The following is a 27,803-nucleotide window of genomic DNA, read 5'->3' as shown; positions in this document are numbered from 1 at the left end:
TCTTAGCTATAATCCAAGAAAATCGGTTCAGCCGTGTGAAAGTTATCAGCTCTTTTCTAGTTATTACTGTAACCTTCACTTGTCGGGAGTGTTATAAATTTTTAATTTACACTTGTTAAATGGATAGATACTACAATATATTTATATAATAGACAAAATACAATATCAATTCATAAAGATTTCTAACAATAGTTGTTTATAATAATTAATTAATATCGAGATAGAAGGCGCCTCGAGCCGTCGACAAACTGGATTGTCCCATGTACTGTTTTTCATTATTGCCACACGAACCCATTTCGTACGAAATATAGGAATCACATTTGACGGACGTGTATTCACTGCCGTTATTTATAGACTCAGCAAAGTAAACGTAGGCGCACGTGTGTTCACAGCTCACTGTAATAGAAAAAAATAATCTCTAAAATACACAAACATAAAAATTATTTCAGTGATCTATCACTGAGGTCAAACCTGCAGATGCAAACCTCATGCATCAATTTTATTCTCTAATTGATCCAAATAAGGCCATGGATATCAGGGGGAGTTTAGGGTACCTAAGTTTTTAACCAAATATCATAATTTTTGCCTACAATCATGATTTACGACTGCAATTTTAAATTCTAAAAGCCCACAGTAGGTTGCTTTATAAGTTAAAAAATATAAATGAAGTAGAGTGCGTACATGTGTCTTGAGTATCGCAGCAGTGTGGCTGCCAGTTGCCGCCATTGGGGTAGAAGTCTGCATGACCAATGTCGGAGACGTAACCCAGAGCCTCGCAGTCAGTGTGAATGATGTCCACGAAAGAGGCTGCTTCGCTGGTGATACCCGGCAGATAGCTTGGTAACTCGAAGAATGGCCCAGCTGGATCTAAACCTGAGAATATGAAATTGCTGTGAGTGGGAGATTTAGACAGTTTAGTTATAGTTTTCGAGTGCAGTAATTACGCGTTCGATATTAAAATTATTATTATTATGAGTACTAACTGAACCCTGCTAGTAGTAACGAGTAGGTAACAAAAGTCTTCTTGAAAAGAGGGCTCTCTCCGTCACTCGTTTCCACTCGTTTCATACAATCGTAGTTTCAATTTCATTTGAATATTAAGCAACCTAAGTCCATGAAATTTTGCAGACATATTCTAGAAACTAATATCTATGTCTGTGGTTTTCCAGATTTCTGTTAAAATACTCGGTTTCAAAGTTACCCGGTCTTAAAAATTTTCATACAAATCTTGGAGCCCCTGTAATTTTAAAACTACATATTTTTAGAAAAATCTAAAACACCACAGACACAGATATTAGTTTCTAGAATATGTCTGCAAAATTTCATGGACTTTGGTTGCTTAGTATTCAAATGAAATTGGAACTATGATTGTATGAAACGAGTGGAAACGAGTGACGGAGAGAGCCCTGTTAATCATTAAATCTTTATGGATTTGCCAAGTATTTTGCAAAGGAAGAAGTGGAAGAATAATTACCCGTCACACGTGCCACGATAAACTTGTCATCTTTAAGTTTTTCGCCAGCCAGCCCCATGACGTGTGCACCCAAGCTGTGTCCAATTAAATGCACGTCTCTGCTTTCAAGTTGATACTGGAAGGCCAGTGACAAGACCATGTCCTTGACCTGGAAAAACATACCTACTTAATTTTTAAGCATAAGTAGCAATACTTTTTCGATAGAATTTAAAACCGGTAAGTAAGGCCTGGGCCTGTCATCTGTAACGAAACTGAGCGATGTGTTTAGTCGATCAATAAGAATATTTTTGTGAGGTGAATGACGTAGGTACTAATTTCATCATGTCCGTGTCGTGCTAGTTGTTAGGGTTCCGTACCCGAATGGTGCCAACGGGATCCTATTATTAAGTCTCCGCGTCCGTAAGTTTATACGTTCTTCCGTTAGTCTGTCTGTCAACGGGCTGTACCTATCTCGTAAACCGTAATAGGTAGAAAATTGAAACTTTCATAGAATGCCGCTATAGTAACAAATAATAAAAATTACACACGCACCACACGCGCCCCCAGGGTAAATACACTCCTATATATAAATAGTTACTAGTTACCTTGAGTAGATAATAATATCTCTTAACAAAACTAACCTTTTCAGCAACCAACATTGTCAAAGACGCAGAAGACAGGTAATTCTCATTCGCTGCATCTCTTTGCCAGTCTACAACTACTACATTCACGTCTTCCATGTTCAGATAAGCGTCTTTAATCAGCTGTGTGGCGTTGCTGTTACCGCTACTCATCCACCCATGTGTTACCATGACCAACGGTCTGTCTGGTCTATACAAACTGCTTGACTTCACTTTAAATAAAGCATTTATTGAGAAACGTGCGTATATTTCTTCGTGGTCGTTCACATTGTCCCTGTAAATAAACAAAAAAAAAAAAACGTTCAGCCATAGGACTCAGGGTTCAGTGGTAGATAAACATTTAGGCTATGCGACAGCTCTTGTGCAGCAGCTGTGCGGCAGGAGATTTCACTGAATTTTACAGCGCTTATGCGCGTATGAATACATCGATGTATGTACCCTATTGTAATAAATTATTATGATAAACTAATGAAGTATGACACGAATATGACACAGCGTGAAGCGCTTGCTTCATGTGAGAAACGCCTCCGCACAATTTCCTTCCAAAAGTCGCATAGTAGTAGGTAATTGATACGTGAAGTGTAAAGTTTGATAAGAGTTTGAGGTTTTTGCCTCATTTCTTGAACTTCTGGAAATGAAATGATATGACAATTGTTTTCACAGAATTCAGGGTTTTCATGAATAAATATTATTTCGTTTCAAAATAGAAAAAATAAGTTAGTATATTTAATTTATACCTATATTTAATATGTTTATTTTTATATTCTCCTGTAACAAATTCTTAAGAGGGCTCTCTCCGTCACTCGTTTCATACAATCGTAGTTCCAATTTCATTTGAATATTAAGCAACCAAAGTCCATGAAATTTTGCAGACATATTCTAGAAACTAATATCTATGTCTGTGCTTTTCCAGATTTCTGTTAAAATATTCGGTTTCAAAGTTACGCGGTCTTAAAAATTTTCATACAAATCTTTGAGCCCCTGTAATTTTAAAACTACATATTTTTAGAAAAATCTAATACACCACAGACACAAATATTAGTTTCTAGAATATGTCTGCAAAATTTCATGGACTTTGCTTGCTTAATATTCAAATGAAATTGGAACTACGATTGTATGAAACGAGTGACGGAGAGAGCCCTGTTAATAGCACTGTGTAGAATGCGTGTTATACAATTATACAATTACACGCATGTTTAGTTTTACTTAAAATACCCTTGAAATCATCGTCTCGTAGCACATAAGGTGGCAGTAGTGTGCGCCATGGGAGCCTATTATTGGTGGCAGATACTAGGTTCGCTTAACGGCAGGGTAATTTATGAATTCACTAGATGTCGCCCGCAACTTCCCTTGGAAACTTTGGTTTTCCGGGATAAAAAGTAGCCTGTATCGGTCTCTGGTATGCAAGCTATCTCTGTATCAAATAAATGATACCCGTGACTTCCTCGGTGTGAAATTGGGTTCTTTAAAATTCCGTGAGAATTTGTTGATTTTTCGAGTTAAAAATGATCTAGGTCCTTCCCCAGACTGAAAGTTACTATGAGCCATAGGCCGTGAAAGGCTAGCAGATAGACAGATAGAAACCCAAACATAATTCACATATCTAAGTACATAGTATAAAAAAGTCGCTTCCCGCTGTCTGCATAATATGTAGGTATACGCTTAGATCTTTTAAACTACGCAACGAATTTCAATGTGATTTTTAACCAATAAATAGAGTCATTCAAAAAGATACGGATAGTTTATGAATGCTATTGTTAATTTGCGATAATCTACTTTGCACCCGTGCGAAGCTGGGGTGGGTTACTACTTATTATTAATAATTTAAAAACAATTTTGTTAGTAAGAAAAATATTGAAAATAAGTTGATGTCACCTTGTGTAGAGCCAAAAGCGAGTGCTACCGGAGAAGTGCTGGTGGTTGAAATATAAATCTAATACGGAATCGAGCGGAGTATTTAAGTCAATGTAGTGAAGATTTCCTTTTTCATCGTAAAACTTGATTTTCTCTGCCATTTCTCCATTCTGCCTCCTGAGATAACAGTTTGATTTGTATACGCCTGAAAGAACCAGATTTGATTTGAATTGAATAGCGTTAAGAAAATAACGAGGAGGGACGTGTGGTAGGGTGTATGTATACCACCAGTAAGTTACACTGAGTAAGCAATGTTGTACCTAAACCAGGTAAGTACTGTAAGAGTATAGGCACAAGGGTGTTTCAGTACGGGTGGTCTAAATTTGGTCTCTATACGTTTCGTCTAAGGCTTAACTTATAGGTGCGTACCCGGGATCAGATACGGATATATATGGAGGCGGATGTATTAACCACTTGGAAAGAAAGAAAACAAGAATTGTTAATTCCAGTGCTTTCTCCAATTGACCATAAAAGCCAATAATACAGAAGAAGCGCCGGAATAAACTGTGTCATGTATGGCACAACCCGAAAAAATTCTAGTTCAGCATAATGCTGCATTAGGCTTTCACGGCTAGCTATAATTATACTTGGACTAGCTGAAGCCCGCGACTTCGTCCGCGTGGATTTAGGTTTTTCGAAATCCCGTGGGAACTCTTTGATTTTCCGGGATAAAAAGTAGCCTATGTGCTAATCCAGAATACTATCAATCTCCATTCCGAATTTCAGCCAAATCTGTCTTGTGGTTTTTGTGTGAAGGAGTAACAAACATATACACACACACATACAAACTTTCGCTTTTATAATATTAGTGTGATTTAAATATAGAGTAATGACATTTTTATATTGTAGTTCCACGACGTGACCACGACTCCTGCAACTGAGTCGAAATATCGGCAATTAAAATATTAAAATTATCGTGGTATGTTCCGTTATTTACAGTATCAAATATAGAGCTTAGAAAAAATTGTGAGTTCACTTTATCTCATAGAAGAGGATAGCACTGATAATGGCCTCTGATTGCCAATTACGTCGCATGTCGCGCGAGTTAAACTAACTGCAACATCAGTAATTTGCTCGAATGTGTCCTAGCGGGACGGACGGACATTGAATTGGCCTCGTGTGAGCTGAAATGTTCTAGGAAATGCATGCCCGCAGTATCTCACCAAACGAATTTCAAATTCAAACTGCAAATGAAGTTCCGACTTAATTTTCATTCAGTGTGTTGAAGTTAAAGTATCTTTCTAGTATTTTAAATACTTATTAAACGGAACTGACGGAACTCGAATGTTCGAACACGCGCGACGTTTAAAATTTCTTCCAGCAGTAAACAAAAAGTAATATAGGTATTATAACATAATAAAAAGTAAAGTTAATAAAATGTAAAGCTGTGAATCAGTGGCGAGCCAGGTTTTTGGGAAAATCGACCACTCGAAAAACTGTTAAATTTTTTGGCAAATAGCATGTCTACGAAACCATGCCTTATGCGTGTTCTGACGCGCACTTTTCTCATTAAATTAAAATCATTATTTTAGGTTCATCGCTGAAAAACGATCCATTTAATAAGACTGGTACCTATTAGTAAAAATCTTTTGTAAGAGCACTTACCTATTGCGGAACTTCTTATGATTCTTCGCTGATTGAGAAGTTTCAGCGTCGATCAATGTAAATTTTATACTTCGGACTTGTCCCGAAAAGTTAACCCCAAAATTAAATTAGTTAAAAGAAAAATTGGGTTTCTAATTTGAAATTCGGAGAGGCGGTCGTCTCTAACGGATTTTAGTAGCTTGTAATTAGGAGTGGGAAGAAACAAACGCAAAGAGTGATTAGAAGAATTTTTTAATTGTTCTTCTTTAGCAATAAGGCTTTGGTAAATCGGATCCTATAATCCGACCTAATTAAAACCTTATACAATAAGCTTCAGCAGGTCAAGCACAATCAATGCGACATACATCTCTCGTAGCTTTTCCAATGCTTAGTCGATGAAAAAATGCGAGAAAGTGTTGTCGCACTAATGGTTCTTAGACTGCAAGGCAATATTATAAGCTTAAAGCTTTTCACCTATTTTAGGGTCAAAGCCTAGAATTAGGATAGCTGAAATGGAGATGCAGACCTAAAATTATTGAGAAATAAGATGGCACATGAGGTAAATTCTGCTGAGCTATACCTACCTGTTTCTCGAGTTTTTGTCGCATTCGCGACATGTCGCAAAGAAGCCTCAGTCAGAACCGTACCTATGCGAAATAGAGACGAAACGAATGAGCAAACGTATCAAATTGAAGCAGTTTTATGTCAATCAATGAATTAGAGTTATGTCTCTCACATAAATACTATTATTCTACCGGTCTTAGCTTTTCCACACAATATGTCTACGTATATCGTATGGGATGTTGGATAGGGTATTGTGGAGATGCACTCAACGCTTATGAAGTTATGACACGAATTGTTTTCGATAGGCATTTATTTTGCATACACAAAGTTGCAATATTGGATATTTCGGGCGCCAGCTGCACCTATTAAGCGAACAATGTATTTAAAGCCTATAACGCGGTATGACGCACTGATGAAAAATGTTTTCCGTTTTAAACAAAAAGGGAGGCGTCAAAATAAGTTCATTTTTCACATGTTTTATGCTTCGATAGACTTAGTTAGCCACATCAAAAAAGTTTTGGGTCGAGTTATAAACTGTTTTAATATTAATTTCAGTTTATGAAAACTGTTATAAAATTATACGTATATTTTAATTTCTAAAGGCGTTTTGTATGAATGGTTTATGGCTTTAGGTGCAAATCTAACGTGAATGAACAAAAATAAAAAGTGTGCTTACTAAGTTAAATAAATACCATAACGTACTTTCTGCACTATACTCAAAATACCTTTCTAATCTAATTTCCTTTCTGAAATATTTATTGGATCGAAATATTCAATTGAGCAAATCCTACTCAACACTGTTTCACGGTCATTTGAGGAGAAAGGACCACTCGGCCAGTATGAAAAGCGAGTAACGCTTATTGAATTTCAGCTCAAACGAATTCAAATATGCCGTCCCTTTGCAGATAGATTGAGTAGGTACCTACCTACTTCTATTTATATCATTGAAATCACTAAAATAGATATGTATTATATACAAGTATGTACCTACCTACGTCGGAAAAGGTGTGCCATACAAAATTAATATTATTTTGGTACTGATTCGAAGCACGCCAGAATAGGGATGTTTATTATGCCAAAAAAACCGGCCAAGTGCGAGTCAGACTCGCGCATTGAGGGTTCAGTACTTGGGTATTTTTCCAACATATTGTACGATATACTAAAATACTTTTATGCATAAAAATAAATAAAAATCTGTTTTAGAATGTACTGGTAAAACCCTTTCATATGATACCCCACTATTAGTTATAGTTATCTTAATTTGAAAATTGAAACGCATTTTAATTTTTTTTAATGATGTAACCACAAATTCGCGGTTTTCAGATTTATTTCTGTACTTGTGCATCAGACCTACGGACGGACGGACGGACGGACAGACGGACAGATAGACAGACAGACAGACAGACAGACAACAAAGTGATCCTATAAGGGTTCCGTTTTTCTTTTTGAGGTACGGAACCCTAAAAAATATATTTCTCAGTGATTATTAAATAGAGGGTCTCCCAAAAAACGTAAAATTCACGTTTTTTGTTACTTTTAAGTGTAGTATGCTTATATTAGCATTTATTTCATACACAAAGTTAACTATCGATTTAACTAAAAAAGCACGTCACTATCTCCTAAATCATGTTTGTAGCTTTACCTGGCAGACAGTAAGTACCTACTTATTAAATAATTTTAATTAAAGAAAGAAACTTGCCTGATTATATTTTATACATTATAAAAGCAATGTATTTTTAATGCGGGCGAGTAAGAGAAGCGTTTGTGAAAATAATTTTATATTTTCAGGAAGCGTGTAATAATTCTTCAAAGCCGACGCTTGGGGCGTGTTAACGACGTTGATTATATTTTCAGATATATCTACGTAGGTAGAACGAATCATACATATACTAAGGGATTCAGTTAAAATGGTCAAGTGCGTGACAGAACATAAACGTATTGATATTTTTTCCAAAAACATCAAGGCACCTAGCATGTAGGCACGGCAGCACTTGTCGTAAAAAACAAAAGTTGTAAGTAAATATATAAAAAAGAGGTGAATATTGAGAATACTTACAAAACAGGATACTCCAAAGCACGTACACCAAATGACAAAATGACGTCATGTGTTTTTCTTGGCTATACTTACTTAATTATGAGGATATAAAAAAATTATAATATTTGATGAGGGGCCTAATTACTGTTTAGTAAAAATACACGCAATATAAATACACAAGCAATACGTAAGTAGTTATATTTCTAACAGAACAATAATAATACTGAGAGAACAAAACATGTTTTCTTGTTAGCTTCTGTATTGTATTAACTGGAGAGTCCGTGGCTAATTCTGAAGGCTCGTTTGATAAATGTATCCATGGAGAGTAGAGCTCTTTCTGTTACGTGGTTCCATACAATTGACAAAATCAAAATACATAAATTAAGTCAGTGCGTGTCAATCATTATGAGTGACCAACCAATGACAAACGAGCCTACGCTTTCCGTACTAATTTGTTTCCATTGATAGAGTAGTACGGAAAACAAAGGCTGGTTTGTGATTGATTGGCACCCAAAACGGTTAACGCCCACTGATTTTTTGGCTTTTCATTTGAACGTAACAGAGAGAGCCATACATTAACTTTTCTCCGTGAATAGAGTATAGCTTTGGTAAAAGCATATTCACGAACCAGATAAATATTTAAATATGATTGTGTTACAGTAATAAGCAATGATAGCCTTATAGACTTATAGATAGATTAGACCTCGGCCTCCTAGACGGTGAGTCCTGGGTTCAAGACCGGCCACGCGATTCCGATTTTCCGCAGCTATGTGCGTTGATTAAATATCTCTTGATTTGACGGTGAAAGAAAACATCATGGAAATCTGCTTGCCTGAGATTTCTTCTTGAAAGATATATGTGAAGTCTGCCAATCTGCACTTGGTCAGCATGGTAGAATAAAACCAGAATGAAATCTATCACTGAATAGGTGGGACTTTTACCATGAAGACTTGGTAAATAGGTTTTACTGCAAAATCCTAAGATGCACCGTGATTTGGGCTTTTAAAGTAACATAATTATACACATTTTAGCTGGTACCCTGTTTACCTCTGCATTTCGGCTGGCAGGTTTATCTACTTTATTTGGGACCTTGTTTTCTTCTGATTCAGCTTTTATTAAGCACTTCACTGAAATATCCTACAGGCTCTAGGGCCATATGGGGAAACACGTGTTTCATTTTCATGATGGATGGAGGAAAAGGTTTGCTCAATCCATTTGCATGACTCATTTAAAGCAGACTAATGGGTATTAATAACTAGCCTACGATCTTCACTGCATCACACTGAGTGGCCCGAGAATGCGGCGTAGGTGTTATACCTATCTTTCTCATCATTATCATCATCAGGTATATACTTAAATCTATTGTTCATAATATAGGTCTCTATATGTTGCGCCAGTTTTTTAGGGTTTCGTACCCAAAGGGTAAAAACGGAGCCCTATTAATGTCCGTCTGCTGTCCGTCCGTCCGCGTGTTACAAGCCTTTAGCTCGTAGATGAAATGAGTTACAAACCTGAAATTTTGGTATTTGGAGTAGAACGGTTGTGATCTACCTCAAAAACGGAACTAGTTAGGAATATGAAATTTCGGTATTTTATGTAACCTATTTATACAGTACTAGCCGATGCTCGCGGCTTCGCCCGCGTGGATTTAGGTTTTTCGAAATCCCGTGGGAACTCTTTGATTTTCCGGGATAAAAAGTAAGTAGGGTAAAATTGGGAGTTGTAGCTCACGTCTCTAGATAAAGCGCGGCGCGTCTAGCGGTCTAGCTGCGCCGCGCCGCGCATCGTATAGACGTGAGCTACAACTTCCAATTTCACGATCGATGTTAAATATAATCAGTAACAAGAGAATGATCAGGTTGTCAGAAACTCCTCGAAGATGATTCAATGGTGATATTATTCTTGGATAGCCTACTTATCACTATTGACATCTCATTTTAGAATTATTTGGATTTATATAAGTAATCGATTATTTTAAATCGTTCAACAAATTACTTTTAATGTGTCAATTTCAGATAAATCCTAATGACTCAGCTTTATAAGGTTATTTATGAAAATCAGACGATTTTAGTTACACATTAATCAGCTGATGGTATCAAGTCAACATACTTATTATTTATTCTTAATACGCGTGCGGAAACTTTAAGACCTTTATAATAAATGTTGGATTTCTTTGAGATCGTTGATATCAGAATACCATCGTATTCCTTATAGTTTAATATATGTACATGATGCAGCCCACACAAATTCCATTTTACAATAACAACGTCAACTAAATCATTAACTTTTAATATCATTTTTATTTGTTTATAATTATGATGATTACTTTGAGTTTTTGAAAAGGAATGACTTCCTTAGACCATGTACATGAATAAACTAAAGTCGTATTAATCAACAGCTAATAAAAATATTGACTATACTTTGCTAGTCATACTTATATTACTAATCAACCCTTAACAAAAGGAAAGTAAATAAAACTACTAGATATATATTTTTTAGAAAATTTTATTATCGAGACACCATTTTCTTAAAACAAGCACGTTTTTTAATGCACATATTGAAGGATGGTATAAACAACTAAACACATCACTATTCGTTTCGTATTGTTCATACAAACTTAATAAGCTAGGGCAAGATTTATCTTCCAAATTATAAACACTATCGCAACCAAACATTTTCGATATCCACTGCACTTTTTCTACACCTTTAGCATAAACACGTTTATTATTTAAATAATTATTCATGTTTACATATCCTTTGTAGTTTAAGTATGAAATAAAACCTTCTTTCCAATGTATTCCTCTGTTTCTTTCTATCCAACAAACTTGTTTTCTTTCCGTTTTCGTTAAATTATAAAATGGGTATGGTGGCTTGATTAAATAAGTCTGGATATGGTTATTACATAATATAGCTATTTCTTTTACTATAAACTCATTGGAATCCGTCTTGAATCCTTGTACATCAATGATGACATTCATGACAACTTGCGAACAATATTACTTAAGGGTTTATATTCAAAGAGGCGATCGTTTATTATAAGACAATATGCTGATGTTTTATCAGGGATATCTTGCGAACTTTCAATTTCCAAACGTACGTCTACAGGTCCTGTCTTTAAATTCTCGTTTTGTCTTGAACAGTCAATTACAAACAGTGGTGCCTTTTCTTTAAATGTGATCAGATCAAACAACGGGTCAACAGGAAGATTATAATAAGACTGACGAAATTGAGTGTACATTTCGTATAATATACTGTATTTATTTTCATCAAATTTCAAATTAAGTGAATCGTATGGGTAATATTGTGAATTTAAAAACAGTGTTACATTTGTTAATTTGCAATGATCAAATATAGAACTATCATTAGTCTTACTGTTTTTCCTATTAGTTTGTAGACCAAAAATAACATATCGAGGCTTTTCAAGTTGAGAAGTAGTTTTAATTGACCACGAATGTTTTGTAGTTTTAGGAAGTAAAGGATATTCATATAAATCCCAATTTCTGAATGCTATTTGAATAGGTTTGTCTTTTTCTAAATACTTAAGTAGTGAGAGTCTTTCACGATCCGAAACTTTTATATGCGGCACACGCCACTGAATTGTTCGTACTTCTATATGTATATTATCATCCTTGTGAATTGTTACACTATTTAAATTACTATTACTTCTATTCAGAATAAGTTCATGTTTACAGTTTATAATAATTTTATTATAATCCTCGGCAAATCCCATTATTTTATTCAATGGTATAACAGCATTAAAATATCCCTCTGTCATTTTAAAACCATCCATTTGCCAACCCCACAATGCTGCGACTTTGCTATCCCCCTCATTCATCGATATGTATGATTTTAATGTTGTGGTTATTCCAGGGTTTCTTACGCGATCTATTTCAATACCGTTCATTTCATACCTAATGTCTTGAAATAGAAACATAACAGGGTTATTAGTAAAATTTACAGGTTTCTTTATTTCTTTCCCCCGATTGATCTTTTCCAGTCACTGTGGCAAAGCCTTCAACATAAATTGAACTATTACATGGTAATATGTATATGTCTTGCTGATGTATTGGAATGCGAATTTCATCATTTTCTTTAAAGCTGTTATTGTATGGATTGTACGTGTGGATTTCATAACTTTCGATAGAATTATCGAATACTGGGGTGTTATTAATATTTAGAATATTCATACTTTGAATCCGAGTGATCGGAGAAAATCTTTGTTTCTTTTTGTTACAATATTACGATTTGCTTTAATACGTGTACGCGCTTTAGTAGCAGGCAAATGATTGATTCTTTTCACCTCATATCCAAGTGTTTTATTAAACACTATCATTTTGCTCTACGTAAATGAAGCCTCAGTTGGATATTTTCTTCTCTAAAATCAATATTGTTACCGTTTTCGTCAATGATTTTAACAGTTATGGATGATATATTACTCTTATTAACAGGAAGATAAATAATATTTTTTGGAATTTCTATATATCGATATCCTGGAGGAACGTTAGGAATAAATTCATGAATAATATGTGATGCAAACCCATTATTAAATGATCCGAATATAAGATCACATTCGATCCTGATGACAGACAAGGGAAGAATGTTAACTGGATTAACAGACTCATGCCATTTATTTGCTTCAAGTTTTACATTTGGGAAACCAAGTAAGCGTCCTAAACTGTTTTCTACGTCAAAATGTACAGTTTTGGAACAAAAAAGCGAGCATGTTAAAGTATTATTATTTGGTTTTATTTCAATTTCACAGTTGTCTAACTTACTCGCAAGATATTCTCTTATGTCATATAAATCATAAGTACCATATGGAATTTTTAAATATTTACATTCATCACCATATGCAAATATGTTATTGCTATGATTTATGTTTGGTATTGAGTTCAGAGCAGAAAAATATAATAAACCGCATTCATATTCACCATCGAGAATAAGAGGAGGTTGAAAAAATGATTCCAACACAGATTTGTGCCCGGTAATAGTGATTGTTACAGACATGATCGTAAACTAAATATTTACTGATTTTACTGAACTATTTATACATTTTATTTTGTGTATTCCAAAAACTTCTTAAAAACTTTATACATAGATGACCACAGTTATAAGGATGACTACCTTGAAAATTTTTGTAATTATAACTCATACCAGTTCCTAAATATTGAATTAACTCTTTAGGTGGTTTTAAATTTCCATAGCTGTCAAAGTATTGAATTTCATTATTTACTTTTGCATAGGCTACCCAATGAGAGCCAGGATTATTGGAGCTATCCAAATTAACTATACCACATTCTTTTCGAAAAGGATGTTTTGGCATCTCATCTCTCATAAATACCCCTCGAAAGTAAGGAATGTCTTGCGAATGGTTGATGATGTCAATATTGGTGAGCGCTCGTTTGGGTAGCCTTTCTCTCAGTTTTTTTCATTTGAAATGTAAATTCCTAAACTACCTCTATGCGGTTTGATATGTAAACCTTTGCCTATATGGAGGGTTTCCATTTTTTCATGATGCCTCTTTAATTCTGTAAAACGTTTTTTAGCGTCTTTCAAATCATTTATAACTTTAGCGATTCCTGCAGCACCACCAGCTAAGCTACCCGCAGCAGATAATCCGGCAAAAATAGGTATCAAAGGAAGTACTCCACCAGTTTTTGGAATTGGTATAATTCGAGGAAGTTTTATTGACGAGTCTTTAGTCAATTCTTTAGCTGCTGCTATGGCTAATTCTATAGCCATTTTCTTACATTTGGGTTTCATTTTTTGCACATGCTTTTTTGCATGAGCAACAACATGTTTAAAGTGTTTTTTCAAACCAGTGCCTGAAGCGGATTTTTTTGGCGACACTGTTTTAGAATTGTTGGCTTTACTAGTCAGTCCCGACCCGGTATACAATTTAGCTATCATAGCTTTATTAACTAAATTTGCTGCTATCTTTTCTCCCAAAGTTGCATCAGATGCTAAAGCACGTTGCTTAGCCCTTTTCATCAATATTTTATCAGCCTTATGACGATCACTTAATGAAGTTGACAAGTCGTATGCAATATCGTGTTGTTTACAATATTCATCCAATTTATTTACACCTTGATCTCCCCGTGCAAGCCTTTTATACAATTTTGTACCAGCACCACAGTAATTATATCCAGGTAGATGAAGTTCAAATGGTAAATGATTTATAAACCAATTCAGAATACTGCTCTCTTTCATTACTTTTATTACAATGAATGAAAAATAACTATACTATCACTTAAATAACAATAAATAAATTGGGAACTGGTTAGTTATAAAATATTCGTTCTATCTATCCAACTATTTTCACTCGATGGAAATCCTAACCACTTTACAAATATCTTGTTTCCTTTTCTTTTTAAAACTTTTTCAATAAGATAGACATTAGGATTTTCTGTTTTTTGAAGTTCTTCTGCATAAAATGAGCCCAAAATTGGCTGATGTTTAGCATCTTCTATAAGGTAAGTAACAGGATTCGTTTTCTGTACTTTTTTAATTTGGAATATTTCGGTGGACCAATTAGGAGTATAACCTTTTTCAAAAACACCTTTATACTTACTAATGCGCACAAAATCTCCAACTTTTAAATTTCTCTTCTTCAGGATTTTTAACTGTTTTCCTACATTAAATCTTTGAAGTATAAGTTTCTTATTATTTTCATTAACTTCGTTAGGAGATAAACCGATCGTTCTGTGTTTAGAGGTGTTATAATTTTCAACTATTTCTTCTAGCACACCTTTAGTCCAAGTGTAGTTTCCTTGGAAACTGAATTGTTTATACATTTTATTTTTTAAAGTTCTTATAAGTCTTTCAACTATAGAAGCTTTTTTAGTGGAATATGTAGAATAATGATTGATGTTAAATTTTTTGACTATCTTTTTAAAATTTTCGTTGTAAAACTCAGTTCCAAAATCTGTTTGAAGGTTTTTTGGAATACGTCCTTTCTTTAATATAGATTCAAACGCTTTAGAGACCTGATCTTTATTTTTAAACTTTAGTGGAAATGCCCAAGCATATTTTGAGAATGTATCAATTATAACTAAAATATATTTATAACCTGAATTTTGTTTCGAAAGAGATTTCATATCAATCAAGTCAGCTTGCCATAAATCGTCTATATCTCTCATGACAACATGTCGACGAGGAAAGTTTACTCTTGCATTTTTATGTATTTCATTTACGACGCTGTTTTTGCTCATGTTTTACTTTACTAGCCTCGGTGATTTCGATCAAATTACTTACTTTAATATTTATTTCTGTAATAAACTGATTAATTGATGATATTTTTTTTGAAAGATTGTCTGCCAAAACATCAACGTATTCTTTTGTTACACAATCGTTAGAATCTACCGGTTGCGCAAGATTTTTTACTCTTTTATGCTGAGCATCCAAATTATTGTTTGTACACTTCAAAGCGCATTCTAATAACACTCCTTTCATTCTTCGCATCTTATTAACATGATGTCCAAACTTATCAACTTTCATGTTCAACCTGCTTATCAATACTGAACACGCTCCATAAATGTGCTTTCTTTTATTCTTTTATTATACCCGCTTCTTTTAACTCTTCAATAATCGAAAGAATTTCATTATCATGATTAGTGTTGCCAGCGTCTCTGGACGCAATAATCAATCTTAATCTTTCAATTAACTCATTAGGATCATCCCAATAGATGAGATCAGTATCAGTTTTGTATTTCTTTAAAACTGGTAGCCTACCACCGTACTTTAATTTGTTTGTTTCACACATATCCTTTTCATAAAATAATGGTTTGATGATTTGAGAATATTTTTTTCCTTTGTCACCTTTAATTTGATTAGCAGGATTGTAATCCCTTTTATGAGCACTAGTACTAATTAAGATATCTTTATATGTGATTTTATCACTTTCGGTTACTTTATTCAAGTTTGGTTTATTTCTTAATAAAAGTTCTATTAAACCAGCAGTTAGTTCATAACTTTTATCATCAATAGTAATAAAAGTTAATTTGTTTGAAGACATATCATCTACAGTTGAAAATTTGACGGGGGTATTTCCTATCATCAATTTTTTGTTAATGCGACGTATACCAAATGGTATAGATACATTGCTTTGCTCGCCAAACAGATCATTGTCTGCCAGTGTTTCGGAAATGTTGACTTCATCATTTAGAAATTCCAAAGGTTCAGACATTTCCTCTTGTTTTTTCGGATTTTCTTCAAAGTTATTATCGTTGTGAGTAATTTCAATATCACCATCTTGTTTTGAGTTTATATTTGGAATTTCAGGCGATTGATTATTTCCAACACTTGCGTTGTTACAATTAGTTTCGTGATAAGATTTGTTTGTAGCATATTTACTTAGTGTAACAATTGCTTTCAAAGGATCAGACAGTGGTTTAAATATTTTTTTCCGCCTCAGTTCTAACTCTTCATCTTCATCACGTAATCTTTTTACTTTACTTTTAATAGCCTTTACTGATTTAATTAACTCTTTTTTCAAACTTGTTTCCATTTCTTTTTTTAATTATTTTACACAACCATTGAACTATGTAGTAAAAATTAAAATGAAACTAATTTTAAATTACAATCTGTTTAAATCATTTCATTCAAAATTTTACAAAAACGTCGAAAGATTTTCTATATCTACCGTTATTTAATTCACAATCTTTGTTAATTATTAAACATGTGTATGGATCTTTCCATATATCTGAACATAATTTTTTGAAGTCTGACCAAGTCATGTCAGAATTGACATGTTCGTTATAGATGTGTTTCAAATTTATATCATCTTGTTTAAAAATTATTAAAAAATTTACGTTATCTCGAATTAATTGTTTTGGTATCTTAGAATATGTTTGAGTCAAATAAAAACAGTCGATGTTCTTATGTCTACCCATTGAAAAATAATCTCGGATATTTACTTGGTTCTCGCAAGTAACATCATCAAAAATAAATACGGAATTTTTCAAGGCTTCAGTAGGAGGAATAACCTCTTTATCATCTTTGAAGGTAAAGAGCTTAACAGCTGGAACCATGCTTAAAACTTTATTCAAAAAACAATATTTTGGTTGAAATGTTGTTTTAGAATATAGGTAAACATTTTGAAACTTGAGTCCATTTTGATGTAGTAATAAGCTTAACATTGTGTTTGTTTTGCCACAATTTGACGGTCCACATATTATACAGCGAATCGTATCGGGCAACAGCAAACTATGCCTTTTTTGGATTGATGACGCTTCTATATTTAAATTGTTAATTTCCAATGTTACTGGTTGTTTGATCAACTTCATTGTGTTTTCTGTTAAAAAAGATAAAATCCTGTTATAAAGTCTTCACATTATATTCTATATAATTTTATAACTAAAATGTAACATAATGTTAATAACCAATTTAAAGAAATGACACCATACACGTGTAAACTCGGAATGCGTTGCTGTGTCACTAAAGATTTGTTTTCACTTTGCTCAAATTACCCATTTGAGAATACAAGATTATATAAGATTTTACTATCGATGCATGTTCGTTCCTGTTACAGCTCTCGGGAAAAACTTGGAATGTGATGCTGTGTCACTAAAGCATTATGTTTTCGTTTTGCTCAAATTACATCGTTTTAGATCGCAAGACAGTATTAGATTAATTATTATTTATTAAAGCTTCATTCCTGCTACAGCTCCCGAAGAAAACAGTAGCCGCGCTCATAATTTTATCATAATAAATATCGAGTATTTTACTTGGTAAGTTATTATAATTATTTTATAACAATGTGCTGACTTTTAATAAAGCATGTATTTTTTTTTACCGTTATTTATTAATTATTTTTCTTTTTGTTTCAGAATTATGTCGACTCCTATCTTACCCAACGAAAATCTAACAAATCCTTTTTACTACGCACAAGATGTAAACGGGTTCGCGGAAACTGAATTTCAGAGACTTTGCGAGGATTTAGCTCAAAAACAAGCAGCAGAACCAGTTCAAGCATCTAGTAAAGAGATGAAAAAAAAGAAAAAATGCAGTTTATCACTATTGAAGCCTGTTTCACCCCCGACTTCTACATCAACATCCTATGTTATTCGCAAAGCAACTGGAAGACGGCTTCATTTAATAAAAATAAATATTTATGGACTAAATGGAGGAGAACAAGATGAAAATATAAATGGTGATACTCCTAGTGTTAGTGCACAGTATGTAGTCAAGGATAATTACGATGAAGTTATGGATGCTACAGAAAATTTGATAGGTAAAATAATGTCAAAAATTACTCACTCCATATAAATGTGAACTATTGTTGAAATGTAATTTGCTTATTTTTAAATATCATCATATTTTTTGTTTATAAAAATAGTGTTTTTTAGAGTAAGGAGCTGTAGCATGAATTCATTATATTATGAAATAAACGTGGTTTAAAGAATAAAATTGTTTTTTTTTTAAATTTTAAATTATTAATTGAAAACATTATGATTGTACTAAGTACCTTATAATATTAACGTATTCCATGTAAATATTAGGTAGTACAATCAAGTTTTTTCAAATATTTCAAGGGTTCGATTCCCTTAAATGTAAAGGTTTTTAATTTTGCTTAATGTTTGCTTACTGCATTTTCATTTCTTGACCAAGGTGATAAGGATATAATGTTGAAATTGAAGGTCTATATAAACAAACGTAAAGGTCAGTAAGCAAACATTATCACCTGCTATGATATCACTATAACTCAAGTTATTGATCTCGATAAATATAAAAATAAAAAACTAAAAGGTAAAATAATAAAATGTAAGTGATGATGAGTAGTAAATATTTATTTCAATATTTGCATGCATACATGAACAATCAAAATTGCACAGTAATGAATAACATAAAATCTAGTACAAATTAACAACTAAAAAATTGTACTGTAGTGCCCCCACGGCAACGTTTTAAATTGCTTCTTTAAAATTTGTCTTTTATCATCTTCACTATTTAAAACTAACTTATTAATTTTTTGGGTATATACATTATGATTTTTAGATCTAATAACACACATATTCTTTCTGACTGATTCATTGTAGTATAACACATTTTTGTATTTATCTATATCCAACCTTTTGGTAACAGATGTTGTCACTCCTTTTGCCTTTTTAATAGACATTTTTTGTGATTCAATACAATACAATTTTGCTCGTAAGCCAACAAATTCAACAATAACATCTCCACCCATCTCATCTTTAAAAAACCCCGGAATTTTCATATTTGCTTGAGGGATATTGTAAACATTTTTATCGCTAAAATTGCTGGTATCGAAAAACTTAATATTCTTTTTCATGTCTGAATAAAAATCATCAGTATATATGCGATATAGTAAGCTATCAGTATCAGTATAACAAAGTTCAATATTTTCTTTATATAATGGTTTCATTATAGAATAGTGAAAGTTATATAAATGTGTTTTAGCTAACTCTAAAACAGTAAACCCCACATAAATTGGTCTATCCAAAATTAATTTCGTTTGTTCTAATTGGATTGCCACCAAATTATCTGTAAATATCGACAAACATTTAAAGTTAGGCGCACTTACATACTTTTCTGCTCCAATAATCCTGTTTGTCTTATTATTCTTATCTGTCCATGTATTAACAAGTTTTACATTTACTTGTTTTCTTTTATTTTCTATGGTTTTACCAAAAATAGCATTATTTTGTTTTTTGAAAAAGTCTTTTTCAAATTCAGACTCTGCTTTTTGCCTCAAAGAGGTATTCAATTCAATATATGGTTTCAAAAATTCTTTTTGTTCAAATGATAGAATTCTATGAATTTTTAACAATTTTAGACCGTTTTTAAGACATTCTTTTAAATGGATGTAGTGAATAACATAGGAACATTTGTCGTATAAATTTGCAATAAGCTTGGCATTTCTATGACCAAAAGGTGTAAATTTTTCAGCAGCAAATGGTAAATCTGAGTGAGCGTCATGTATTTCAGATGGATAACTAAGATCTACTTCAAGTATATAACCAATGTTACTATCAACAGTAATAGAATCAATTTCAAATGTCTCAATTTGGTCTTTGTTCAAAAATTTAAAATTACTTGTAGGAAGTTTCATCATCATTGCATAACCATACAGGTTCACACAGTCTAAATATACCAAAAAGCTACTTGATTTGTTGATATCATAGTCAGACATATATTTATTGTTAGCTTTAGCATATCTTAAAGAACACTGAGCTAGACCACCTCGTATACCTTTTTCAATCATTTGATACATCTCCACATCAGTTATAAGGTCTAATTTTACATTGGTATGCAAAAGCATTGCATCCCAACTTAAAGAAGGTGAAGAAACATAATAGCACGGATCTAAGCAATAGGTTGCTAAGCTAATTTTCCTGAATTTTTCAAAACTATCTGCTAGTAATAGTACATCACATTTTAAATATAAATCTGTATATTCGCCTAAATTTTTTATTTTAAAAGTTTTCCAAACTTTCATTGCATGTTTATAATCTTCTTCCGAAATAAGTTCTGCAGTAAGTTTATTAAAAAAATGTTTTCGTTTTGGTAACTCAGTTTCATCGTAACGTTTTAAAGAGTCTATATAATCATAGCAGTAGACACCCTTTCTGCAAATCAAATCAAATAAATACTGATCACTGTAATACCTACGCAAGTTTACGAAGTCGTCTTGATGTAAAGATCTAGCTAATTTATCTAAGCTACAACTGAGAAAATTAAAAGAATCGATGAATTTCAATTGAGCAGCAGTTTTTGAATCAACTGATATAAATTTTGTGAACGATATGTATTTTTCTTTATTTTTTGGAATAATATTTATACGACCGTTAATACTCGCTAACTCTTTAATAAAAAGATGGCAATCGTAATTACTTAAATTATGAAATATAATAGGTATAAAAGGACATTTCTTTGCACTCAAGTTGCAAATGTTGTGAGCCGCGCCTCTATATTCCCCTGTAAAATGATCATGATCTGCTACAATTTTATCTGTGGATGTAAATTTTTGTTTACATATACAGCAAACTTTTGCATTATGAAAACATTTCTTTTCAGTTTCAGTAAGTAGTTTCATGGGATTATTTTCTAACAAAATTGCATGTAATCGTTTGACATCATTTGAAATTGTTTCTACAAATTTTTGAGCACAGTTAGCTCCTATGTATGAAACCAGTTCATTAAGTTCAGGTTTAGACTCACAACAAATATAGTACGCGAAAGATGTGGCTTCATGAACCTGTATGGTTTCAGTATGCCCAGATTTACTTTTATCAGAATATTCTCTTAATAAACTTTCAAAATCACCATAAATCACAATTGGTATTCTTTGAGTTCTTTCATAATTATCAAAATATAATTTACTATTTTTCTCTGGAAGAACAGTTTTAATTCTAGCACAATTATGTTTGCATAATTTTTCTTCTGAATTGAAATAAATGAAGCACTCCTCACATAAAAAAATTTTAGACTTATTTTTAGTAAGTTGACTATGAACCAACCGTTCAAAGTTTCTTATCAAACAAAAATGTCTTTTATTGTTTTTAGTAATGTAAAGCAAATTAACATGAACAAGTTTACGCTTGCTGGTTTTGTACAGAGGTCCATTAATATCACCATTTTTTTCTAAACTGTATATATTAACACTTATGTCAGAATTATTTTTTTCAAATAATGTGATATCCTCAAAAGATGGTGGAAACGACATACCATCTATTTTTAAAACTTTTGAATAATGAGGATATGAAGATACTCTATTACAGTTTTTATTGGTGGGATACATATGTGCTAATATACTCCACAGAAAACACTTATCATCACTATTTTTAATATTTACACAAGATCTAGTTTTCAGAATTTTTATTGGTAGTGGAATATAGGAGCCTGTCCTTAAAGGATTGTATTTATTAATGTTTACTTCTAAATTATTCAAAGAGTCAAAAGACCAGCCTGATTCTGAATGTTCAAACTCTGATAATTTGTTAAGCAGGCTTTTTACACACTCTAAATATATATTTTTTATGTTTGTGGATTGAAAAATTTGTACATATTTAGTATTAAACGACTTCAAAGATTTTTCATTATTTTTTGGCAAAGTAAAAGTCGCAAATAGTTCAAAATTTATTTTAAGAGCATTATGTTTCTCAAGACTTCTTTTTACTAAATTACATATCGTATTTACAACTTCAGATAAAAATTGCTCAGGTAACAAAAATTTTTTTGATGGACATACACGATAGCTTAGTATTCTGTTCTTAAAAGCAGTTCCAATTATTTGAACATTATCGAATTCTGTGCGAAGTAAACAATTAGACTTATGAATATAACTTTTTTTGTGTGAAAAGTATTTTGGCACTGTTAAATTACAAATATCACAAAAAGTCATTATGAGATTATACTAAGTAAGAGTACTTATTATTTGAAGTTAGTAAAATGCAGTTAAAATTTTCATGCTGGGTATAGTGTAGGTTTAACCCCTTTAAAATCTTCCTTAGCAGCAGCGACCAAGCGATTCGTTGCCTGCCAAATTTCTGAGTTGGTATCCATACATGACTTATAAGTAAAAAGGGCGTGACGCCATCGATTACCCGGGCTTATCTTTGATGCTTCAGCAGCGTTATAGATGCGGAGTTCTAAGTAATAATCGCCTTCCGTTATTAATTTCTCTGGTTTTCGCTGGGTAGAATACCCTGATGCTATTTTCTTGGTGATAAAATTTTTAAGTGGTTCAAGCTTTTGCACCACTTCTTCTTCGTACTGAAAAGACAAAAATAATATTTTTAGTTATTAAAAAATATTAACTCACTTAATAAAATGTTTATTAATAAATTGTTTATAGGTTTCCATCAATAAATTCAACAACCCAGAGTTGAGTTGCGAAACCTCTCCTAAAGCTAACAATTTATTTGATCCAGCTCAAGAATCGAACTTTAGACCTTAGGCTCCATATTCAAACGTGCGAAACTAATATTAACTAATAATTAAATAATTAAATATAATGATGTAAAAAACCATTAATATCTTCTCAAAGAGTTTAGTTGATGCTTATATTCAGTCAGAATTCTAATATTTCTTGAAAACAATTGTAATAATATTATATTTACCGTAAAAATAAAGTGTAATAACTCACCTCAGACTCCCATGAAGGACGTACAGCCTTGACAGGCTTTTTTTGAAGCGCTTTCTTACGCTTTACAGGTGGTTCCGGTTCAGATTCTGAATCTGACTGCCGCCTTTTTGATTTCTTCGTTTTATTGAGTGATTTACTCTTTGAAGTTGAATTTGAAGCTATAGGTAATTCGTCATCCGAATCAAAAGGATTATTACTAAAGCTCGAAGCCCTGTTATAGAAAAAACATTTTTTTAATGTTGTTACATCATACTATTAACTAGTTCTGAAACAATTAAAGATTTTTTTGGTGAAATGAAATTTAAACATGTATGTACTTAATGTAACTTTTTAAAATACTATTAGGTAAGAAGTTAATATTAAAAAATATATTATTTTTCTGTAGATGCAACAACTCTTTCATTAAAATATGTAAAAAAAATAAAAATAAAAAAATACATACATACTGAAGCTAAACAACTGCTTATTTGAAATTTAAAAAATGATTTTTTAAGTGAATTAAGTAAACGTTTGCTCGTTGAAGTGCTCACAAAAGAAATGCGTAGTGAAAACAGTGCTTACAGAATTTAGGTTCTTCTAATAGTCAATCAATAAAGTCAAAAGTTCATAGTATTTGCATAGAATAATGACTCTTAAACATAAAAGTAATTAGAATGACATTCAAAGATCTCATTATTACACACATACATAAGATGCCGCATGCATGTTTAGGATTCCCTATTAGGAAGCAAACTGCAAATATGCAATCCTGCAATACGAGTCATTAGACACCGAAAAGAATCACTTTTAGTTAACACATGATGTATCCCGACTATACCTACTTTGATATTATTTTTTAACACTCATGGCGTCTGTTCTGTATTTCTACATTAGATAAGTATATGCATATTATGCACTATGTAGGTAATGTTTACAGCAGTTGAAATAGTGTAATGCCAAAATACAATATAGTATTTAATTAGTTACTTACCAAAAGCGGATCGATTAATAATAATAATTTTATAAAAAATATCGCCTATTTAGAGAATAAAAAGTACTTATACTTACTTATATGAAATATGATTTTATCGACAAAAATAGTTAGGTAGAAAAGTGTTAATGTAAGTATTTTATGGAATAGTAGGTCTATCAACCGAACTCGATCTACTCTATGAGTCATGATAGCATAGTGATTAAGACGCCCGCTGCCTCCGGTTATAAGTCGGGCAGGGGTTCGATCCCAGGCATGCACCTCTGACTCGGACACTTGCTTTAGTGGGATACCATAACACTAGAATGAATGAATGAATGAATTGGATGAAAATTAATACTACAACACTTGAATTTTAACCTTCTATTATAAGAGTGTGGTTAGTAATTATTATTGATACTTATATACCGACATACTTACCTGTTCCGGCATAGCATGCTTTCCATCCTAAACTGACACACCACTTACCATGTTTTGAATACTTGAATAAATGAATGAATGAATGATTGAACGATCGTCTTTGAACCTTTATACCGCAACACTTGAATTTTCGATAAGGGAGTGTGGTTACTAATTATACTTATATTAATAAACTGACAAACGTACCTGTTCCGGTTTAGTATGCTTCCATCTTAAACTGACACACCACTTACCATGAATTGAATACTTGAATAAATGAATGAATGAATGATTGAATGATTGATCGATTGTCTTTGAACCTTTATACCGCAACATTTGAATGTTCGGTAAGGGAGTGTGGTCACTAATTATACTTACGAGTATATTAATAAACTGACAAACGTACCTGTTCCGGTTTAGTATGCTTCCATCTTAAACTGACACACCACTTACCATGAATTGAATACTTGAATAAATGAATTAATGAATGATTGAATAATTGAACGATCGTGTTTGAACCTTTATACCGCAACACTTGAATTTTGACTTTACGATAAAGGAGTATGGTTACTAATTACTTATATTAATAAACTGACATACCTGTTCCGCTTTAACATGCTCCCATCTTAAACGGAACCTCTGCTTAACATAAATTTAAGATGAGTGCTACATTAATTGCATTAGGTAGGTTCTTAAGGGTTCCAGTACAAAATATAAATTATTCTAAATAATCTAATCGATGCTTAAGAATAGAATTTCTATAAAATATTCCAACTCAGTATCGTAACTAGTTGCATCACTTGAGAATGTGCTAAATCAACCATTGAATCATCTTTCTACATGAGTTAGTAACAATAACCTGATCATTCTCTTGTAACTGATATCTATTGTGAAAATATTGTGTGTTCTAGCTTAAGTCTTATAGATCCGGCGCGCGCTGGCGCGCCGCGTCATCTAGAGACTTGAGCTAGAACACACAATATTACCCTACTAAAGTAGCCTATCTCAATAAATAGTTTATTTGGATAAGGATTAGTATTTGACGATAATATGATTAATAAACATAGGCTAATAAATTTAATTACTTTTATTCTATGGAAAAGTGGTTATAATGGCTAAAATATAAATGTTTGGTTTATACTATCGCGGACTTTATTGTAGGCATTATTGAGTTCTACAACTTTTCTTTAGAAGTCAACCATACATCTCTAACCATTTAGGCAGCGTTCGCGAGAATCGTTAACGTACGGCAGTTTTTTCGACGCCTTACTCCACAATTTTCACTACCACGAAAAATCCTATCTATTTTCCGGGATAAAATATAGCCTATACGGATTCGGAAGAATCCCTCTAAGTAATGGTAAAAGAAATTTTAAAATCGGTCCAGTAGTTTTTGAGCCTATTCAATACAAACATACAAAAATACAAAAATACAAAGGTTTCCTCTTTATAATATTAGTATAGATTTAAATAACAAATACTGAAAACAACGTTTTTTAAAATAGTAACCTGTCACCAAAAGAAACGAACTTTTATGGGGTTTTCTTTCAGGTTTATTGCGATGTTCCAATTCGGAAAATAAATATTTCATACACCCAAAATATGATGTTCATAATATGTACGGAGCCCTAAAAGAGCGAGGCCCGACTCGCACTTGACCGGGTTTTATAGGTGTAATTGCAGTCGGACATTGCAGGCTGCGCTAAGTGGAAAATTCCCGGACCAGCGATATATATGGACTCGCATTTAGACTGTTTTAGAAGGTGTCTGTCCAGGTATTCTAAGCACTGTTGAACCTCTAAAGTAAAGGCCAAGTAATTTTTACTTTTTTACTATGAGTGAAAAAATGTTAGTGTGCTATGCAGCTATTTGGCGCAATCTGTGCCCAGCTCGTATTTCTACTTTGTAATGTTCGCATGCTTAAATAAGTAGTTTTATTATTAAATGTGAATCGTAATGAGACCGCAAACCGCAGTTATGTACGTAGGTCTTAGCAAAATTATTTAAATCTCACTTAAAAATATTTTTAAGCAATTACATACATGTAAGTAGATTTTCATCATTTTCCTCCTTTCTGGATATAACAGTGTTTCACAGTTGATATAAAATAAAGATGAATAATAGAATTTTTTATTTATTAATCATACGAGATTTTGCCCGTGATTTTAACCGCTTGAACTTCAGTTCTTTATAAATCTCATGGGAAACCTTTGTTTTTCTGAGATGAAAAGCCATTGATTCATAGTTCCCATTAGATTGAACCAAATGTTCTATCAAAATTTGTTTAGCTTTTCCGGAATTTGTCAGAACAAAGACAAATAAGCGAAAATTTCTATTTAGTTATTTATATGATTATATTTTAGCCTAACGTCAACACTATACTAAAAGTAATAGAAACTTTGCCTTTCTGCACATCTGTTGCCTGAATATCTTCTAAACACCCATGATCAAATTTGTACCCTGTTATTGAATTATAACAGGTCGGCAATCGCGAATGGAACGGTTAACAGACAATATTGACTTGTACGACCAAGTAATTCCATTTATTGAATTTCTTGCTGTTAATCGAATCTATGTATCGAGGTGTTCGCACATGGTAACGAACTGTGTAGCTACTATACTGAGTTTTATTATTATTTCAGCCAAGAGAAAAACAAATATCGACTAACAAGCTTAGTAGCAACATTTTGTTATCTCAGTGTGAAAAGAATTTTTGATAATTCTGTATCCTTATGTATTATTAACTAGGTCACAATCACACCAAGTAAATATCAGCGCATTCCTCTTTCTTTGTTCTGTGCTTAGAATTGCAATTATTATATCGTATACTTTACATATACTTACCTATTCTACTTTTCCGCCCTAAAATCTTTTGGCACGCCTTTAAGTATAACAGGGTACCTACCAGTTATTTATTGGAGTTATTACTACTACATTAAAAATAAATTATTTATTATTATTGCATCGATGCTTTACTCCAATCAAAACTTGCCTAATCTAGAGATTGATGGTATCTGGGATTAAAGGATTTGCAAGTAATTGATATCAATTAAAGCGGCGTCGAGGTTCTTCATAATGTCGCATTCCTCAGGGAGAGCTCGCAAATCTAAATCTTTTATCAAGATAGTCACTTCGAC

At 32.6% G+C, this 27,803-nt stretch overlaps 1 protein-coding gene across 2 annotated transcripts; it reads right to left on the bottom strand.

Annotated features, from left to right (window-relative positions):
• Positions 1-79: 79 nt before the first annotated feature.
• Positions 80-27,245, bottom strand: LOC123864532 (pancreatic triacylglycerol lipase-like). 2 transcript variants are annotated; one of them, XM_045905028.1, is made up of 6 exons: positions 8,213-8,468; positions 3,970-4,153; positions 2,095-2,368; positions 1,475-1,622; positions 682-873; positions 80-396 (listed from the first exon to the last, which is right to left on the bottom strand). In XM_045905028.1, exons 1-6 carry the CDS (start codon positions 8,259-8,261, stop codon positions 206-208), a joined length of 1,038 nt encoding a protein of 345 aa, XP_045760984.1. In that variant the 5' UTR covers positions 8,262-8,468; the 3' UTR covers positions 80-205. The 2 variants fall into 2 exon arrangements, with proteins under 2 accessions (XP_045760984.1, XP_045760985.1); XM_045905029.1 differs by lacking the exon at positions 8,213-8,468 and adding an exon at positions 27,070-27,245 and having other exon boundaries at positions 81-396.
• Positions 27,246-27,803: the final 558 nt, after the last annotated feature.

The sequence above is a fragment of the Maniola jurtina genome, chromosome 4, assembly GCF_905333055.1.
Source record: "Maniola jurtina chromosome 4, ilManJurt1.1, whole genome shotgun sequence".
Classification (NCBI taxonomy): domain Eukaryota; kingdom Metazoa; phylum Arthropoda; class Insecta; order Lepidoptera; family Nymphalidae; genus Maniola; species Maniola jurtina.
This window is presented reverse-complemented; position numbering and strand designations above follow the sequence as displayed.

What these genes read in the sequence shown, in the direction of transcription:
- LOC123864532 (XM_045905028.1), bottom strand. Translation starts at nt 8,261, where the DNA reads ATGACGTCATTTTGTCATTTGGTGTACGTGCTTTGGAGTATCCTGTTT. An exon ending in TATCGTGGCACGTGTGACGG is followed by an intron (nt 874 to 1,474) that starts GTAATTATTCTT and finishes TCATATTCTCAG; the next exon opens with GTTTAGATCCAGCTGGGCCA. An exon ending in CTGCGATACTCAAGACACAT is followed by an intron (nt 397 to 681) that starts GTACGCACTCTA and finishes TTTCTATTACAG; the next exon opens with TGAGCTGTGAACACACGTGC.